The following is a 19,960-nucleotide window of genomic DNA, read 5'->3' as shown; positions in this document are numbered from 1 at the left end:
ATGCTGCTGCTCAGACTGGCAGAAAATGTTTGTGAAAAGCATATAAAATACTTGTAGCCAAAATATACAGAGAACCCTTAAAACTCACCAACAAGCAAGCAAACCACCCAACTAAAAGAAGGATAAAATATTTAAATGGATACCTCACAACAGAAGATATTCAGATGGCAAACTCAGACATGAGAAGATGCTGCACACTGTATGTCATTAGGAAACTACAAATTAAAGCAACAATTAGAGGCTGTGTTCAGTGGCTCATGTCTGCAATCGCAGCACTTTGGGAGCCAAGGCAGGAGGATCATTTGAGCCCAGGAGTTCAAGACCTGCCTGGGCAACATAAGGCCTCGCCTCTACTAAAAATTTTAAAAAGTACCAGGCATAGTGGCACACGCCTGTAGTCCCAGTTACTCAGGAGGCTGAAGTAGGAGGATCACTTGAGCTGAGATCAAGTTTTCAGTGAACCATGATCACACCACTGCACTCCAGCCTGGGAGACAGAGTAAGTCCCTGTCTTGGAAAAAAAAAAAAAAAAATACCTCGACGCAATTGTCAGAATGATGAAAATCTAGAACACTGACATCAAATGCTGGTGAGGATGTGGAGCAACAGGAACTCTCAACATTGCTGGCAGGAGTGCCAAATGATGCAGTCACTTTGGAAGACAGTGTGACGAGTTCACACACAAGTAAACATGCACATACTCCACGATCCAGCAACTCAGCTCCTAGGTGTCTCCCTGAATGAGCTGAAAACTTACGCCCACACAGAAATCTCAGTGTTAGTGTTGACAGCAGCTTTATTCACCATTGCCCAAAACGGCAAACAATCCAGAGGTCCTTCAGTAGCTGAGTGGATAAATTATCCGTGACACATGCAGACAGCAAGATGCTGTTCAACACTAAAGAGAGATGAGCTGTCAAGCCACGACACAACACGAAGGAAGCTTAAATGCATATTGCCAAATGAATGAAACTGATCTGAAAAGGCTGCATGCTGTGTGATTCCAACTTGATGACATTCTAGAAAAGGCAAAACTACACAGCCAGTGGTTGGTCAGGCGCGGTGGCTCGTGCCTGTAATCCCAGTACACTGGGAGGCCGAGGTGGGCAGATCTTGAGGACAGGAGATCGAGACTATCCCGGTTAACACGGTGAAATCCCGTCTCTACTAAAAATACAAAAATTAGCTGAGCGTGGTAGCACACGCCTTCGTCCCAGCTACTCAGGAGGGTAAGGCAGGGGAATCGCTTGAACCCGGGAGGCAGAGGTTGCAGTGAGCTGAAATCATGCTACTGCACTCCAGCCTGGGTGACACAGCAAGACTCCGTCTCAAAAAAAAAAAAAAAAAATCAGTGGTTGTGAGGGGTTAGACGGCAAGGGAGGGATGGATAGGTGGAGCACAGAGCAGTCTCAGGGCAAGGAAGCTAGGCTGTGTGATTCTATAACGATGGGTACAGGACAGGATGCATCTGTCCAAACCCACAACATGAGCAGCACCAAGCACGGACCCTCATGTAAACTATGGACTTCAGTTATTGTAACAAATGCCCTAAACCAGTGCAAGCTGTCGACAACAGGGGAGCTGGAAGTGAAAGTGCACAGGGGAAAACTCTGTACCTTCTGCCTGATTTTTCTGCCAACCTAAAACTGGGCTCTGTCCCCGACCCCAAGAGGGGCTCCTGAGGACCCTGGCCCCTGCCTCCGTGTCACCCCCACCCTCGCCACTCCCTCTGCCACATTTTCCTTACTGAAGGCACGGCACCTTGCTCCATCTAAGAGCATGGCAGGGTGTGTGTAAGAAAAACCCTGAAATAATGAGACACTGTATTTGAAATAATTGGAACCTTAAAAACAGGTCTCTTTTTATAAGGAATTGTACCGAACAAACCAAAGGCACCCAAATATATTCACCAGTAGCAAAGGGAGTTATTTACTCGACGTCTTCCAGCTCCTTCATTGGCACTGGGTAATTTCTGCACCTCTCACCCTCTGCAGACAGAGGTTGACGAGCTTCCAGAACCATATTCTCTTGAATTGCCTCACCTTCCCGGGTGCTGTTAGTTCTGGGGAATCGCACTGGGTGATTCACTCAGGGGCCAAGGTGAGACTGCGGAGCATGAACTGTCAGTCATTGCACGCATCAAACAAGCCCCTTCCGCTCTTCACGACGATGCCCTGAAGGTAGTCGGTGCACCAGGACCCAGAATGTCCTTGAGGCCTCCTAACTGGGTGGTGCGGGAGGTGGGAAGGGGCTCCCCGGCGACAAAGCCCCACAGCAGCAAGAAGGGGGAGCCGGGGATGGGGGGTGGCCGAACTGGAGGAGCTCAGCCTCATAGGCAATGAGTGCACCACGGCCCTGGAAACAGATTCAGTAACTGGATTTCATCAGTGAGGTCCACACGCATCACAGGTGCTCTGCGGAATCGGGCTTCACAAAGGAACCCTCTCTTTCTGACTTCTCATCCAGATACTTAAAGAGTCGAAAGGCATTTCTAGCTTTATTAACCAGACCTCTGTTGCGGTTCCTAAGGCTTCTCTCAAATTTGGAGACAACGGTGCAAGATAAAAGGGCCAACCTAAGTTTTGTTCAAATTGTCAGGTTCACTTTCTGTTCGGGGCTTGGAAACACGACTGGTCTCATCTCAGAGGTTCCAACCAAAGCAGGAGACGAGCCCTGAGACTCTGGTGGGGGAAGTCTTTGTTTTTTTTTTTAACACTACTTTCATCACCGTTACTTAATAAAATTTACATTTAGAACAGGTACCAGATGGTCGCCTGCAATCACACAGGCTGTTATGTTTTCACTGACAGGTCATTCCACTGGGATTTAATTATCTCAGTCTAGAGGGCTGCTTCTCTCTGCTCCCGCCCCATGTCCAGTCCCAAAACAGGGACATGGGGCCCAGGTCTGCAGGGCCTGGGACTGAGCAAGGCGTCATTTCCTGAGCTTAGCAAAAAGGCTGCTTTCAACTCTAAGCACAGACTCTGCTGCTCCTCAGGTGGCTTTGAGAAGTCACCAAACTCACTGTGGAGAGGCTAAAATATGGGATGGGAACATGCCCAGGCTGTGGCCGACAACCAGGAGGAAAGTGGGAATGTGAACAGCTTGTCCCCTACCTGGGCCTGCCTGGGTCATCCATGTCTAGCCAGGCCGGCTAATGCTAAGAGACCCCTGTTTGTCCCACTGTCTTTTCCCCCAGGAGTTGAGAGCAGGGACCTCCAAGGGCAAGCGGAGCCCAGGCTCTGCCTCTGCCCTCCACAATGACTCAGCGACTGCTAGACTGGGCTGTGGTAACAAGATGCCAGAAGCTAGGTGGCTTAGAAGTGACAGACACGTATTGCTCACGGTTTTGGAGGCTGGAAGTCCAAGATCAAGGTGCTGGCAGATTTGGCGCGTGTCTACCTGGCTCACAGAGGCCACCTTCTTGCTGCGGCCTCACAGGGTGGAAGGGGCGAGGGAGCTCTCTCGGCCTCTTTTGTAAGGGCACTAATCCCATTCATAAGGGCCCCACCCTCTTAATACCATCACCTAGGGGGTTAGGGTTCAACAGTATGGGGGACGCAGACATCAGCCCTGGCGGCCGCTCAGCTGGGCTCTCAGAGCTTCAGATTCCTCCCAAGACAGTGGTGCCTGCAGGGGACCCCCCCCTTGATTACAGAGCCGAGGCCTGGCAAGGCCCTGTTTGCTGCTGGAGCACAGCAGGTCACCAACAGACTGCAGCTATCACTCTCAAGTGCCCTTATTACTGGTAGGGTGGGTGACAGTGCCAGTCTCCCTGGGACCACCAGGCTTCCCAGGATATGGGGCATTCGGCACTAAAACCAGGGCAGTCCCAGGAAAACCGGACACATTGGTCACCCTGCCTGTTTCCTGGAGGCAGCCTGCCAGAGCCAACCCTATATTTCTCCCTCTGCGTCCAAAACCAGGAGAAAACAACATTGATTGAGCTGCTGTAGTTGATGCCGATGACAGGAACATTCTGGAAACTCTATTAAGGGTGGCACATGTCCCACAGGCTTAACCACTGATATGGTTTGGATGGGTGTCCTGCCCAAATCTCATGTGGAAATGTAATCTCCAGGGTTGGAGGTGGGGCCTGATGGGAAGTGACTGGATCCTGGGGATGGATTTGTCATGGTTTAGCACCATCCCCTTCCTTGGTGCTGTCCTGGCAAAAGTGAGTGAACTCTTACAAGATCTGATTGTTTAAAAGTGTGGCACCTCTCTCTCTCTCCCTCTCTCCCCTTCTCACTCTCTCTCCTCCTCTCCCCGTCTCTCTCTCTCTCTCTCTCGCCCTCTCCCCTTCTCTCTCTCTCTCCCCCTCTCCCCTTCTCTCTCTCCCCCTCCCCACCTCCCTCTCTCTTTCCTGCTTTCGCCATGCGATGCGCCTGCTCTTCCTCTGCCTTCCGCCATGAGTAAAAGCTCCCAGAGGCCTCCCCAGAAGCAGATGCCACCAGTTTCCTGTACAGCCTGAAGAACCTAGAGCCAATTAAATCTCTTTTCTTTATAAACTACCCAGCCTCAGGTATTTCTTTACAGCAATGTGAAAATAGCCTGATAGCACCACACTGCTCATCTAATGCTCACCTTTTCCTGCCCTGTTATCATTCAGTTTAGGAGACAAGAGGATGGAAGCTGAGAGAGGTTCTTTAACCTGGTCTTCACACAGCCGGCTGCAGAGAAGCGGGGGTTAAAGTCTCCTCTCTGGGGCTCTCCATGGCCTGGCATTGAGCTGGGCATTGGAAGGGTCACCTCTGCAGTTCCAACATAGGGCTCCCTGGTCCTGCACCTCTGAAGCCCAGCATCTCTAACAGTGGTGTCATCCGTGTGGCCGGGGAGTGTCGGCGTTTCAGTCAGGAGGATTCATATCCGTCCTTCCCACTCTGCCTTCTCCTACTCTGCCTTGACAGAAACAAAGTGAAGGTGGTGTCCTCCCTGGCAACATGGGGCTCTGGCTTCTCACCGGAGCTTGTGTTTAGCTTGTCTCCCCTGATACTCGCTCTGTGTGTGCCTGAGGGTTGCTATAAGCCATTGCTCTGGAATTACCCACAGCTACCTTTGTTTCTGAGAGCACCCACCCCGGCTTACTTTTCTCTTTTCCCTCGTCACCCTGGGTCCCCACTTCGCTGCCCCTCCGTCAGCACTGCTGGTTTCTCTCCTGATTTGAGAAAACAAGTGAGAATTCTTGAGACACTGGTGGCAGGCGCAGAAGTTGGGAAGCGGGGTGGTGTGAGGCCAGGGCCACCTGCGCTGTCTGCAGCCGACCCGTGGGTCTGCACTTGGCCTTCAGTTTCGGAACTTTCTCCCTTAGTTACCCCTTTTCCCTTTTTATTTGCCATACATAATGTTTTTGGCCTTACAAAAATATGTCAGTGTATATGATCACTGTTAATTTTACCTGTACAAAAACCCACACACTGGTGTTTATGGCAGCTTGACCCACAATTGCCAAAAGCTGGAAGCAGCCCAGACGTCCTTTAGAAGGCGAGTGGATAAGCAAACCGCGGTACGTCGGAAAATGGAACATTGTCCAGCGCAAACAGGAAACATGCTTCCAAGCTGTGAAAGGCCTGGAGGCACCTTCCGCACGTGCTGCCAAGTGAAAGAAGCCGATCTGAAGCACACTGTGTGATGATAAGATTCCAGCTCTAGAACATTCTGGAAAAGGAGAACGTGAAACGGTCAGCAAGGCTGGGTGTGGTGGCTCATGCCTGCAATCCCAGCACTTTGGGAGGCCGAGGTGCGCAGATCACCTGAGGTCAGGAATGTGAGCCCAGCCTGGCCAATGTAGTGAAACCCCATCTATACTACGAATAAAAAAATTAGTTGAGCATGGTAGCACATGTCTGTAATCCCAGTTACTGGGAGGCTGAGGCAGGAGAATCGCTTGAACACAGGAGGCGGAGGTTGCAGTGAGGCAAGATCGTGCCACCGCACTGTAGCCTGGGCGACAGAGAGAGACTCAGTCTCAAAAAAAAACAAAACAAAACAAAACAAAAAGGGTCAGCAGCTGCCAGGGACTCAGGGATGAACAGGGGCACAGAGGAGCTCTCAGGCCGTGAAGCTGATCTTTATGATACTGTGATGGTGGATACAGGACATCTGGCAAAAGTGACAGAATGTACAACACCAAGCTTGAACCCTCATATAAGCTCTGGACTTTGGGATCACTCGTGGGTACAACTCCAGGCATAAATCCTCGTGTAAGCTCGACTTTAGGATCACTAGTGGGTGCTACACCAAGCACGAACCGTCGTGTAAGCTCTGACTTTAGGATCACTATTGGTTCACTGATTGTAACACATGTGCCACACTAAAGCAAGATATTACTAACACGGGAAACTGGGGGAGGGGACAATATGGGAACTCACATGCAATTTTCTGTCAGCCTAAAACTGCTCTAAAAAATCTGCTCTGCTCATTTCACAAAAGGGAGGCAGGAGAAGAGGAAGTTCTGCTTTATAGAGAAATATGAGCCACTACGAGAAGAAAAACTGATTCATAAAATTGCCGTTTGGCAACAACCAGGGGAGAACTGATTCCATAATTCTGCTTTAAATTTTAAAATTGAAAATAAGAGGCTGGGCTCAGTGGCTCACACCTGTAATCCAAACACTTCAGGAGGCCGAGGCAGGACGACTGCTTGAGCCCAGGAGGTTTAAGACCAGCTTGGGTCACATAGGGAGACCCTCATCTCTACAAAAAAATATAAAAATTAGCCCAGAGGCTTGTCATCGTGAGAATATTTCAGAACATTCATAAGGTAACTCTGTGCTACTGTCTCCACGGATCAGGCTCCCAAGCCGTTTCTACTCAGTTCTGGGAAACACGGTCAGGTCTTTCTCCTTTAATTCTGCTGCTTCGCAGTGGTTCACAACAACTATGGACTTTCTGCATTGGCACCGGCCTAATCCAGAATTCCAGCGGCAGAATTTCGAGTATGGTGGCATGTACCTGTAGTCCCAGCTATTCAAGAGGCTGAGGCGGGAGGATCAACTGAGTTCAGGAGGTCAAGGCTGCAGTGAGCTGTGATCGTGCCAGCCTGGGTGACAGAAGGAGACCCTGTTCCAAGAAGAAGGAAGGGGAGGGAAGAGGAAGGGAGAGGCCAGGCGCGGTAGCTCACACCTGTAATCCCAGCACTTTGGGAGGCCGAGGCCGGTGATCACCTGAGCTCAGGAGTTTGAGACCAGCCTGGGTAACATGGCAAAACCCCGTCTCTACAAAGAATAGCTTGGCGTGGTGGCACATGCCTGCAGTCCCAGCTACTTGGGAGGCTGAGGTGGGAGAATCACCTGAACCTGGGAGGTCAAGGCTGCAGGGAGCTGAGATTGCGCCACTACACTCCAGCCTGGGTAACAGAGGGAGACCCTGTCTCAAAAAAAAAAAAAAAAAAAAAGGAAAGAGGAGGGGAGGGGTAATGATTTCTGTCGAGGCCAAAACCAAAACAAAATAAATAAACCCCCAACCTCTGTGTGTGCTCATCGTCTCCCTGGGTGATGCAGGGAAGTGTCCTGTAAGGAAGCACACACGCATTCTGTCTTTGAGCACCAGACCCACCGGGGCCCCGTCCCAGGCCCCGGCCCCACGGGTCTCTGCCTTTGCTGGAGACCCTAGAACGCCTGTCCTTAAGTGAGTGATCTTTCCCAGGAGCCACTTGTCAGGGACCTGATGACAGCAGGAGTTCCTGTGTCTTCTCTGGGTTTGGTCTTTGTCATCAGTAAACCAGCCCGGAGGCTTGTCATCATGAGAATATTTCAGAACTTTCGAAAGGTAACTCCGTGCTACCATCTCCACGGAACAGGCTCCCGAGCCGTCTCTCCTGAGTTCTGGGGAACGTGGTCAGGTCTTTCTCCCTCTTTAATTACGCACCTCCACAATGGCTCTAACAACTATGAACTTGATGTTTGGCACCGGCCTAATCCAGGATTCGAGTGGCAGCAGCTTTAACTCCAGGCAGGGCCCAGAGAAATCGCTGCTTACCTGTTCAGAGTCTGCACTGATGCGTTTTTAGCAGCAAATTGAGGGTCTATTCTGGAATAACAGTCATTTCAGAACTCTTAAAGTCAAGACACCAACAACAGTCTGGTGAAGGAAGCCGGGGGAGGCCTGGCTTGGGATGGGGGCCAATTACAGTGGGCACATGAGGAAGAGAGGAGCACAGCAGCTCAGAAGGGACTCCCAGCCTCCTTCTACTGCCGGCCAGGCCAAGGCGAGACAGAGGGCCACGCTCCCTGGTTACCCCACAGCAGCATTAGAAACAGCCCTGGATGAGGCCAGGATGAAGACCTAGGTGGCTCTGCCAGGGTGGTGGGAGCCACGGCCAAAGGCTGTCTCCAGGGAGAGTCCGGGTCAGCAGCTCAGGATGAAGGCTGCCCGTGGAGGTGCTCCAAGGCTCAAGGTCAAGCTCAGGAGCCCCTGGGTCCATTTACTTTCACAGCCTCAGATGGAAAGGGCTCAAGTCCTCACAGAGCCAGGAGCTGGTGCAGAGGCCATCGCCAGAGAGAAACTGCCACGTCAGCACAGCACAGAATGCGTCCACATTGGGGAAGGCCGACTGGCCAGGGCTCTCCCGAGCTGCCTGCAGACCTGCACGCTCTCCGTCACACCACCATGCCCGGGTCAGGCCTCTCTGCTTCCCACCTCAGCTCCTCTCCTCCTCCCACTGCCGGCCCCACGGCTGAGGGCCACCACTCACATAAGATGAAGCCCTGCAGCTGCCCACCACCCTCCAGATGCCCTGCAGGCCTAGACTCTACTACTCCTGCCTGCCACATGCCCTTGTCCCCATCACTGCCTTTCCGCTCTCCTCCTCTCCAGATGTCCCCAGCAACACAAGCCCCACTCAGCCTCCTGCTTCATGCCATCAGCTGGGACTGCCCAGACCTCCAGCGAAAGCTCGGCCTTGTCCACGTCACTGCCCTGCACACAGACCCTCAGGCTTCCCTGACTCATGGAGGATCGGCGCAGGGCCTGGGGCCTGCTCAGCTGTAGACAGGCACTCACCTTCCTATCCTTTCCCTACCCGCTGGGTGCACTCTGCCCCTCCGAGCCACGCTCATGCAGTCCTGCCTCCTGATGTCACAGGCATCAAAGCTCCTGTGCCAGCTCCTCCTGCTGCTCACAGTGAAGCCTAAGAGACACAGACAACTGCAAAGAGGCAAGGACAGTCCTCCAGCAGTGCTCAGGCAGAGCTGTGCAGGCTGGATCCACACCCAGCAGGGTCTCCCCCGGCGTTCAGAGGTCTGAGGGGTTCCCACAAATGATGAGAAAGTGGCATCCTTCAGTTGACAAACACATTTGTTGTGTATTTTATATTTTGGAGGTGTGACACCAGTACGTGACGACGGCACACCATGCAGGGGCCAGAAGCAGGGCTGGCACACTCAAGACAAGAGGGGAGGGAGGTGCCCACTGACCTGAGCCCAGGAGGAGTGTTCCCAGCCCAGGATAGCCCACCTGAGGGGGCATACTCTGAGTTGCTATGGAGACCCTCAGCTCCGCCTCTCTTGGTTCTCCATAAGACCTAACCTCTGCCTGCCAACTCCAGCTGGTGCCCTGCTGGCAAGGGACTGTCACCTGGGGTGACAGTGCTCACACCCAGGGACAGTGGGTGATGTCTGGAGACACTGTTGGTTGTCACAACTAGGTGTTGCTATTGACGCTGAGTGGAGGCGGGGGCTGGCACTGAACCCTTTGGTGCACAGGACGGTCACGCTGCAAAGACACACTCGTGGAACCACCAAGGGCCTGGGCCGTCTTTCCCGACCGATGCTTAGAGGCCCACACTCGTTAGGAATGCGGTTTCCAGCAGGGGAATAAGAAGATGCGTGTGTGCAGATGCCTGTCTGCTGGGCTGCCCGTGCCCAGCGGAAGGCAGAAACACACAGCCTCCGCCTTTACAAACATATGTGTCTCCAAAGATCCAAGGCTGGCACACAGGGGCACAACACATGCGTGTCATCTGCTCATTCATTCACTTCCTCAACAATTCTGCACCGAGCACCTGCCGTGCTCCAGGCCCCGTGCAAGACGCTGGGGATGCCCCATGGACAAGACGGACTCAGCCCCTGCTGACTGAGAAGCCAGGAGAGTGAGAATGCACCTGTAAACACCAAGCAAAACCAAGTAAAACATAACGGCCGCGTCATTCACGGGTAGCCTGAGCAGTGGGCTGGCCTTTTCTATGCTTCCGTAAAGCCTGGTAAGGTCCCATCTAGCGAGTGCCCACCTCCGGTCTCGAGGTCGTGGAAATTGGGATCCAGGCCTCGGTCCAGCATCTTGGCGATCTTCTCCACCGAGCGATGCTGAATGTGATCCATGCATTTCTTCAGATTGGTCTAGAAGGAAAAACAATACAATTCAAACATCTTTATAAGAAATGTCCCAACCTGAGCAACGAAGTAAGACCCCATCTCTACAAAAAAATCAAAAAATTATGGCCGGGCGCGGTGGCTCAAGCCTGTAATCCCAGCACTTTGGTAGGCCGAGACGGGCAGATCACGAGGTCAGGAGATTGAGACCATCCTGGCTAAGACGGTGAAACCCCGTCTCTACTAAAAAATACAAAAAACTAGCCGGGCGAGGTGGCGGGCGCCTGTAGTCCCAGCTACTCGGGAGGCTGAGGCAGGAGAATGGCGTAAACCCGGGAGGCAGAGCTTGCAGTGAGCCGAGATCACGTCACTGCACTCCAGCCTGGGCGACAGAGCGAGACTCCGTCTCAAAATAAATAAATAAATAAATAAATAAAAATAAAAATTAAAAATTAGCCAGATGTGGTGGAACACGTGATTCCAGCTACTCGGGAGGCTGAGGCAAGAGGATCACCTGAGCCAAGGCTGCAGTGAGCTGTGTTCATGCCACTGCACTCCAGCCTGGGCAACAGAGCAAGACCTGTCTCAAGAAAGAAAAACAAATGTCTTTCCAGGGTCTGGGAAAGTTCCTGACTGGTACACTCGGGAGACCCACTCTCGCCAGGGCGCACTGCAAGCCCTGAGGCTCCTGGAGCTGAGGCTTTTGGAACCACAGGCTGAGCACAGTGTCTGGCACAAGGCAAGTCCTGGATGAATGTTTAAATCATCAGCCTGTCCTGGATGAATGTTTAAAATCCCCTCACTCTTCACCATCCTGGTGCTACGGACTTACTGTGTGCATCCCCCAAAAATTCCTAAGTTGAATAATCTCCGATGTAATAGCATTGAGAGGTAAGGCCTTTGGGAGGTGACAAAGTCAGGAGGGTGAAGCCCTCGTGAATGGGAGTAGTGTCACTACAGAAGAGGTCCCAGAAAGCTCCCTTGCCCCTTCCTCCGCATGAAGGCAGAGCAAGACGATGGCCATCCCAACCAGGAACTAGGCCTTCGCCAGATGCTGAACCTGCCGATGCCACGATCTCAGACTTCCAGCCTCCAGAATGGTGAGAGACACACTTTTGTGGTTTATAAGTTACCCAAGGTATTTCGTAAAAGCAGCGCAAATGGCCTTAGATACTTTGCTGAGAGCTACGGATGTTCCTCTGCTTTCGGAAGAGACAGCCGGGCTGCTGGAGCACTTTTCAAATCTCCAGTTTCCAGGGCCAGCCTCCTGCCTCCATCGCCACAGAGTGAGGCCCGCGGATTGGTACTTAACCCACTTTGTGGTGAACCCCGTGGCCACACAGGCAGAAAACAGCGAAGCCTGGTCCCCGAGTGGCTCAAGGTGAAGGGCGGGGCTCATTTGCTGTGAGGTCATGACGGTCCGCAGCTCAACCTGACGGGGTGGGAACTTTCCTACCCTCCCAGCCTCGCTGTAAGAAAAGTCATAATCCTCTGCCCATCCAGAGCCAGCCTGGGCTGTCTGAGCAGGACTGTGGGACTTGGCACCCCTCTGCCTGCTGCGTCTAACACTCCTCACCAGCCTAATTCTTTGTCCCTACTCTGTACCTCTCTCAAAATAAAGAAAGGGGACAAAGGTGGCTTCTGACACAGCAGGTTCCTGGGCCTCTCAGCCTCCTGGCACAGGCGGGATTTCCACCTGACCGTTTTCTATAGAGTCCAGAACCAGACCTGATCCAATGCCCCAAAACGCACGACCTACACATGATGTCACTGAAACCCTGCATTGTTATTTACAAATCAGCATTTTTAAAATTCACAAATACGTTTTTATCTGCACATCAGAGGGTGATTAAAAAAAAAAAAACCCAGAAGCACCCAGACCTTGCTGTCTGAATGCCGCTTTCCAGGCAAACTCCAGGGCAGAGGCAGGGGAAGGATAGGAAGAGCCCAGAGCATCTTGTGCCAGAAAGTGGCCGGTGCGTCCAGGATGCTGGGGACGAGCCACAGGGCAGAGCACCAGAGGAAGGGCAACTGCCGGCCACATCTGGACAACCTGAGCACAAAAATCAATAATGATAATGACAGATTAGAACCCAGTGAGTACAGTAAGAATCCCGCCGGGCACAGTGGCTCACGCCTGTAATCCCAGCACTTTGGGAGGCCGAGGTGGATGGATCACCTGAGGTCAGGAGTTTGAGACCAACCTGGCCAACATGGCAAAACCCCATCACTACTAAAAATACAAAATCGCCAGGCATGGTGGTGCGTGCCTGTAATCCCAGCCACTCGGGAGGCTGAGGCAGAAGGATCGCTGGAACCCGGGAGGCAGAGGTTGCAGTGAGCCAAGATTATGCCACTGCACTGAAGCCTGGGCAACACAGCAAAACTCTGTCTCAAACAAACCAACCAAACAGAATCCTTGCATCCATCTGATGTAAGAAGTGGGGGCAGCCAAACAAAACCCGAGAGGATCCTGCTGGCTGAGAAAGCCATTGGTGAGCTCGCAGCTGCAGGGAAGCTCACCTGGAGAGCACCAGGGCCCTCGAAGGGAAGCGCTTCAGGCAGCTGCCCCGACTCTCCACCCCATGCTCTGCAGGGAATGCTCTTGGGCTCTCCTTAGGAACAGCACCAGGGGCTGGGACAAAAGCCTCCTGGGTATTACAGATTCCTCCTCCTGTCAGTTAAGCAAACTGCTCGGCCCACATACCCTATGCCTCAGACCCCTCTCCATGCCTCCTCCTCAACTCACACAGCACCCTGAGAAACAGCAGGGTGTCCGTGGCGTGGATGTCTTATGTGGGACTCTGAGCTCAAGGCATAGTGCATTCTGCCAGGTTGTGAACACCGTGTGCAATGCCCTTGCTGCTCACCTGCAGTCTAACTTCAGTGCAGTTTACGTCAACAGCACTTTCACAAGGTTTTTCCTGAAGCAACAACAGCAGAACACTAATACGGGACTCGGCATGGACCCTCTTCCCTCCACCACGCCGTGCGTCTAGATCCCACTCTCTTCGGAGCTACCGCTTTTGATCCTCCCTGTAGCAGCCAGTGGGATCTGCCCCCCCTTCCCCGAGCCCCCACGGCCACACCAAGCAGCCCCTGCTGCTTCCCGGGTGGGTCTCCGCAGTGTGCACCGTGGCGGCCGGTCTGCCTGTACATCCCAGACTGGCCACATGCCACTCCAGGTACACAGCAGGTGCCCCTGGAAGCGGAGTGTCTAAAGATAACACAACAAGATAACAACGAGGACGCCGTACGTGTAAATAACAGCCCGTTCCCTGCATACCTTTGTGTGGAGCTTGGCCAACTGTTTCTCATCGAGACTGGCTTGTTTATACACCCGCTTCTTGTATCGAAACTGGCACAGGGGAAAAAAAAAAAAAAAGAGAGAAAGAAAACAGGTCAATGCTTCACACAGCTGTTCAGAGGGAAAATGGGCCTGTTCCTTGGCTATGTCATAGAAGACGGGGAACCCCACAGCAAACTCTTCCAGTTTTAAATAAATGACTGGTATTTGCACCCCAGAGCCTACAACATCCTAAGCGTCACATTTGCCAAGATTCTGCAGCAGTTTAGCCAAAAAACCATAAAAAGAAACAGGAGCAAGGGGAAGGGAAGATCCTGCAGGTGAGGAGCTGGGAGGTCTCCCACCCGGTGATGGGCTCCCCAGCTAACGGGATGGTGACGGTTCCTCCCGGGGGAATCGATCAGCTCTCGACAAGGCATTTTTGGTAAACAAGGATGCTGCTCCAAACACCAGGTTTTTCTCCTACATCGTCCACCTTAGTTAAAAGACACCTTAGAAGCCCCACCTGGGAAAGGCCCCACCTCCTGTACTCCCGCAACCTCCACCCAGAACGCTGGAGCTACTGTTTTTCCCTGCAAACAGCAGCGCCTCCTTTGAACTGGAAATTACATCATTGCATGGACCGAGGGGCATGTCTTCCTCGGATGTAGGGAGTAAGCAACACTGTCGGAGCGGGCTTGGTGGGTCTCTAAAACACCTCCTCCCTCCCCCAGCGCCCCGCTGGGCTGGAGATGCTGCAGAAGGTCTGGGAAGGACACTGAGCATTTAGGAGTCACAGCAGTTTGGAGTCGGGACCTCTGTTTCAATCCCAGCCCTAACGCTCTCAACTCACAGGGTAACTCAGGGCTGGGCACTTTCCTGTCTCACCTCAGTTTCCTCATCTGCCCCATGGGGATAACAGCACCACCTCCCAGAGTGGCCTGAGCATTGAATGCAAGCCTCCTGGCGCAGACCTGCCACTAGACAAGTCCACTTTCTCTCTCCCTCCTTACTGCCCTTGATGCCGTCACCCTGCACGGTTACACGTGTGCTCAGGGCCAGCAAAAACTGCCCCTGGGTAAAATGACAGTGCGGAGTAGTGGGTGGGTGAGCTCATCCTGAAACCGAAAGCCGCATCTCATGGAAAGCTTCCAAATAAACAACCCTATTCTCCTTTTTCCACCATGCCAGACAAAACGGCTATTTGACAAAAGACAAAATTCTTGTGCACAGACTGATACTTGTAGGGTTTTGTTTTCAAGTGCCAAAATAAACCAGCAGTGAAATCAGAAAGTTCTGTGAAATGCAGGCTGCACAGAGTTTGGGGAGACAGTGTGCTGGTCAGAAGGGCACCCATTCATTTCCCAGAACAGAGCAGGTAGGAAGAGCTACAGGCCCATTTTAGAATTTCCACCTCTGATTCTAGATTCCAGGACAGCAGGTTCTGTGTGTCCATGCCCTGGAACCAATCACGCCTCTGGTCCAGATTTCAGAAGCCGCTGAGAATGATGCCAGGTGCCTTCTCAGGCTCACAATCATGTGGCTAAGCCTAAAAGTCTCAGGGAATTCAATTCCACGGGTCCCCTTTCCAGATATAAAATAATCCGCTCGGGCCTATAGCATCTCTGGGCAGGAGGATAAAGTATTCAAGCGGGGAGTGTTTATTCCAGAGTCATAAACATTTATAGCCCGTGACTACAGAGGACACCGGCTCAGAACCACAAATCCTTTTTCTTGCTATTTCTCCAACGTTTCATAAGCAGCCCACCCTATTATGCTGAAATTATCTGAAGCAAAGAGCCCAGACTGATGCCTGCCCCTAATGTGTCAATTCCTGGGTCAATCTCAGCCTTTGCAGTGGGTCACCTGGTGGGACAGTGGCCTGGGGAGATGAATAAACCTAAGTACCAGCAACAATTTTGGCCAGGCATGGTGGCTCACACCTGTAATCCCAGCACTTTGGGAGGCCAAGGCAGGTGGATCACCTGAGGCCAGAAATTTAAGACCAGCCTGGCCAACATGGTGAAACCCGTCTCTACTAAAAATACAAAAATTAGCTGGGCATGGCATGGTGGTGGGCACCTGTAATCCCAGCTACTCAGGAGGCTGAGGCATGAAAATCATGAACCCAGCAGGCGGAGGCTGCAGTGAGCCGAGATCACACCACTGCAATCCAGCCTGGGTGACAGAGCGAGACTCGGTCTCAAAAGCAAAACAAAACAAAAACCAAACAGAAAGTATCAGCAACAATTTCATGACAATGAAATCAGAGCAGCAGCTGCAACGTCAATCTGGGGACTTGTGGATGGCCAGACTCACAACACACACACTGTTCCATGAATACCTTCTCTGGCCCTCACCACCACTCCCGGACGTCACCACTAACATTCACTCAATGACCGGGAATCTGGGGCTCAGAGAGCGTGGGTGGCTGGCTCGAGGTTGCACAGCTACAGGTACTGGGGCCAGATGCAGAGGAGGCTCCCAGATTCTCTGGTCTTCTCGCCCAGTTTTCCTGCTGTTATGGATATGATCAGCCCCTGAAATGAACTGCGTGGATTTATTCTTCCTGATCCATCACCTCCCACTGGAGTATAAGGTCTGTGGGATCAGCACCTTGACTTTACTGTGCCTGAAGTTCTTAGTTGGACCTCAATGACAATTTTTTTCCCAATGGATACCCATTTTACAGATAAGCAAACTGAGGCCAGGACCCGTGAGTGATTTGCTCTAAACCACCCAACTTCCAAGTGGCATCTCATCTTTTTCTCCACCGAAACCCCTCCCCGAATCTGACACATGGTCCACACTGGGGATCCCAACAACCTCAGCCTCAACGTCACAACGGAACCGAGAAACATGCAGACGCAGCATCGCCTTAGTCCTGGGTGGGCGTCCATGACATCTCGGGCTTCAGGGGAATCTCTAGTCACCGAGTGGAGAACCCACTGAGGCTGCTCAAGAGTCAGCTGCAATTACACACATGCAGCCTCTCGCTGTTGACTAAGCTAAAGTGAGTGCAATCACTGAATGATGCCAACATGCTGTGCAGGAGTAGAAATGACCCGTTTCCGGCTTCTCTTAACTGACATAACCCAACACATATACACTACAGGAAACGCTGCCTGTAAACTTGGGGCACAGCAAGCCCAGGTCAGAAAGGAAAGACAAGGGTCATGCATCGCGTGGAAACGTGTCAGGGCTGCCCCATCTTATGGATCGGCCACTTCTGAAGGGAGGCCCAGGTGCTTGTGGCTGCTGACGGCAGCACAAAGAGCCCTGATCACCCGGACAGGAAGCGGAAGCAAAGCTCTGCTGTTGAGAACAGCTGGATGGCCACAGCCACCCTGTTACCCAAGGACTCAGAGATGAATTGGGGAATGGCATGGTTTGAATGTATGTCCCCTCCAAACCTCATGTTCAAATGTGATCCCTGGTGTTGGAGGTGGGGCCCGGTGGGAGGTCTTTGGGTCCTGGGGCGGATCCCTCCTGAAGGGCCTGGTGCACTCCCCAAGGTAGTAAATCAGTTCTCATTCTGTTAGTTCATGGGGGAGCCAGGAACTACTCCTCCCCTGCTCGCTCCTGCACCCGCTCTGGCCACCTAACACCTGCTCCTGCTTCACCTTCTGTCACGAGAACAAGCTCCCTGAGGCCTCGACGCCGAGCCGATGCTGGCACCACATTTTCTGTACAGCCTGCAGAACCGTGGGCCAATTAAACCTCTTTTCTCTCAGCCAGTCTCAGGTTTTTTTGCTGTTGTTTGTTTGTTTTTGTTTTTCAGACAGTTTCACTCTTTCAGACAGTTTACACAGAGTTTCAGGTTGGAGTGCAACGGTGCCATCTTGGCTCACTGCAACCTCCACCTCCAGAATTCCAGTGATTCTCCTGCCTCAGCCTCCCAAGTAGCTGGGATTACAGGTGCACATGACCACATCCAGCTAATTTCTGTATTTTTAGTAGAGATGGGGTTTCACCGTGTTGGCCAGGCTAATCTCAAACTCCTGACCTCAGGTGATCCACCCACCTTGGCTTCCCAAAGTACTGGGATTACAGGCGTGAGCCACCTCACCCAGACAGTTATTTCTTTATAGCAATGAAAGAAGACTACCGTGAGGAACACGATATAATTTAAAAATTCCTTCTGTGTCCCCGATTCCTGGCAGAGTTCCTAAAACCCTTGGAATGTCCTCGGTGATAAGAGTATCTCTGGAGCACTAATGAAATGACTCTCAACTCCCAGGCAGCTTCCAGGATGGGGACTGGTGGCCGGAAGGATCAGACCATGACTTGAGGGTCAGGATTCCCAGCCTCCCTGCTGACCAGCAGGATGGAATCGGATCACCATGGTCAGTGATTTCATCCTATGTAATGAAACTTCCATAAAAATCCCTCAACAACGGGGCCAGGAGGCTTCCGAGCTGACAAGCACATCCACGTGCTGGGAGGGTGGTGCACCCCCAACTCCACAGGGACGGAAGCTCCTGCAGGCTGGGCCCTCCTGACCTCGCCCAGTGCACCTCTTCATCAGCTGTGCGTTTGTACACTTTGTAATAAGCCAGGGGTAGTAGTTAAAATGCCTTCTTAGGTTCTCTGAGCTACTCTAGCAAGTGATCGAACCCGAAAAGGGGGTGGTGGGAACCCCTAGTTCACAGCCAAATGGGACAGAAGTGTGGGTGGCCTGGGGACTTGACGTTTATGGAGGGCCGTCTTGTGGGACTGAGCCCTTAAACTTGTAGCAGTGTCAGAACTGAATTAATTCTTGACATCCAGCTGCTGTCTGGATAGGTGGAGAAGGAGAACACACCATCCATTAGGCACTGGGAGGGAAAAACGTAAAACCCCTCAGAGAAGCATGGGGAGCCCCGTTCTGCAAGCTCAGGACCCACGGTCCTGGTTATGAAAGCCTGAATCAGACCTATGGTTTATTATTCACAGCAAGATTTCTCTCCACGGATTCTTTGAATCTGCATTGAAAAAAAATTTATAAAAGTTGTATAACAGTGTGAGATTCACGGCAAAATCAGATGGAACCTTTTATTAGTCCATTTTCACACTGCTATAAAGAAATACCTGAGACTGGGTAATTTATGAAGCAAAGAGGTTTAATTGACTCACAGTTCCATAGGGCTGCGGAGGCCCCAGGAACATTATAGTCACGGCAGAAGGTGAAGAGAAAGTAAGCACCTTCTTCACAAGGCAGCAGGAGAGAGACGAGCAAAGGAGGAACTTCCAGACACTTAGAATAAAACCATCAGATCTCGTGAGAACTCACACTCACCATCATGAGAACAGCATGGGAAGCCGCTATGATCCAACCACCTCCCTCCCTCAATACATGGGGATTACAGGTTCCTCCCTCAACACGTGGGGATGACAATTAGAGGTGAGATTTCGGTGGGGAACACAAGCCAAATGATATCAAACCTCAAGACCCCAGATTGATTTTTAAATGTGAGGATAATTTCCCAACGCAAATGGAATTTGTCTCCCCCCACCACCGTGTCTCCCCCACCCACCACGGCATCCAGGCTGTGACACAAACACGGTCCATGCACCGTGGGCTGAAATATACCTCCAGGGAAGGAACGCCCTCGCCCACAGGCTGTGGGTACTCCCGCAGGAGCCGCTCCTCGTCCAGGAACTTGCCGTCGCGCCCGTTGCTGGCCGGCTGGAAAAGGCCGTAGTTCAGGACATCTTTCAAACTCTGGTTTAATGTACACAGGATCCGCTGCTTTGCAATCCACACCGTGGCGTCCGGGTTAAATCGAATGCATTTCTGCCAGGAAGGACAAAGACAGGTGGTGAGTGACGGAGGACGCTACCTGAGTCACCCACGTGGGGCACATGGTCACAGACGACAAAGCTGCTTCAACCCCTTCCCAACACTCCCTCTGAACAGTGAACCCACGACTTTTCACGTGGAAAAATAAAGCCTACTGGTTGCTGGGACAGAGACATTTGGTAAATATAGAAGGGAAAAAGGAAGGAACGAGACATTGGTCTCTTTGGCCTTGGTCTCACCACAGACTCAAATCTCCAGCACTGGCCGGGTGCAGTGGCTCACGCCTGTCATCCCAGTACTTCGGGAGGCCGAGGTGAGCAGATCACGAGGTCAGGAGTTCGAGACCATCCTGGCCAACATGGTGAAACCCCATCTCTGCTAAAAAAACAAAAATTTGCTGGGCATGGTGGCACGTGCCTGTAATCCCAGCCACTCGAGAGGCTGAGGCAGGAGAATCACTTGAATCAGGGAGTCGGAGGTTACCGTGAGCCAAGATTGCGCTACTGCACTCCAGCCTGGCAACAAGACAAGACTCTGTCTCAAAAACAAAAAACAAAACAAAACAAACAAACAAAAAAATCT

At 52.1% G+C, this 19,960-nt stretch overlaps 1 protein-coding gene across 7 annotated transcripts in view; it reads right to left on the bottom strand.

Moving 5' to 3' along the window:
• The window catches only part of SHANK2 (SH3 and multiple ankyrin repeat domains 2), a 666,634-nt gene that overhangs the window by 541,816 nt on the left and 104,858 nt on the right, over nucleotides 1–19,960 (bottom strand). For all 7 annotated transcript variants that reach the window (XM_065527817.2, XM_074012927.1, XM_074012925.1 and 4 more), the window contains 3 exons: nucleotides 19,169–19,372; nucleotides 13,597–13,668; nucleotides 10,229–10,337 (listed from right to left, as the gene is read on the bottom strand). In XM_065527817.2, the coding sequence (XP_065383889.1) occupies nucleotides 10,229–10,337; nucleotides 13,597–13,668; nucleotides 19,169–19,372 (385 nt within the window). The remainder of the gene's footprint in view (nucleotides 1–10,228; nucleotides 10,338–13,596; nucleotides 13,669–19,168; nucleotides 19,373–19,960) is intronic.

This window comes from Macaca fascicularis, chromosome 14 (assembly GCF_037993035.2).
Source record: "Macaca fascicularis isolate 582-1 chromosome 14, T2T-MFA8v1.1".
In the NCBI taxonomy this organism is placed as follows: Eukaryota; Metazoa; Chordata; class Mammalia; order Primates; family Cercopithecidae; genus Macaca; species Macaca fascicularis.
This window is presented reverse-complemented; position numbering and strand designations above follow the sequence as displayed.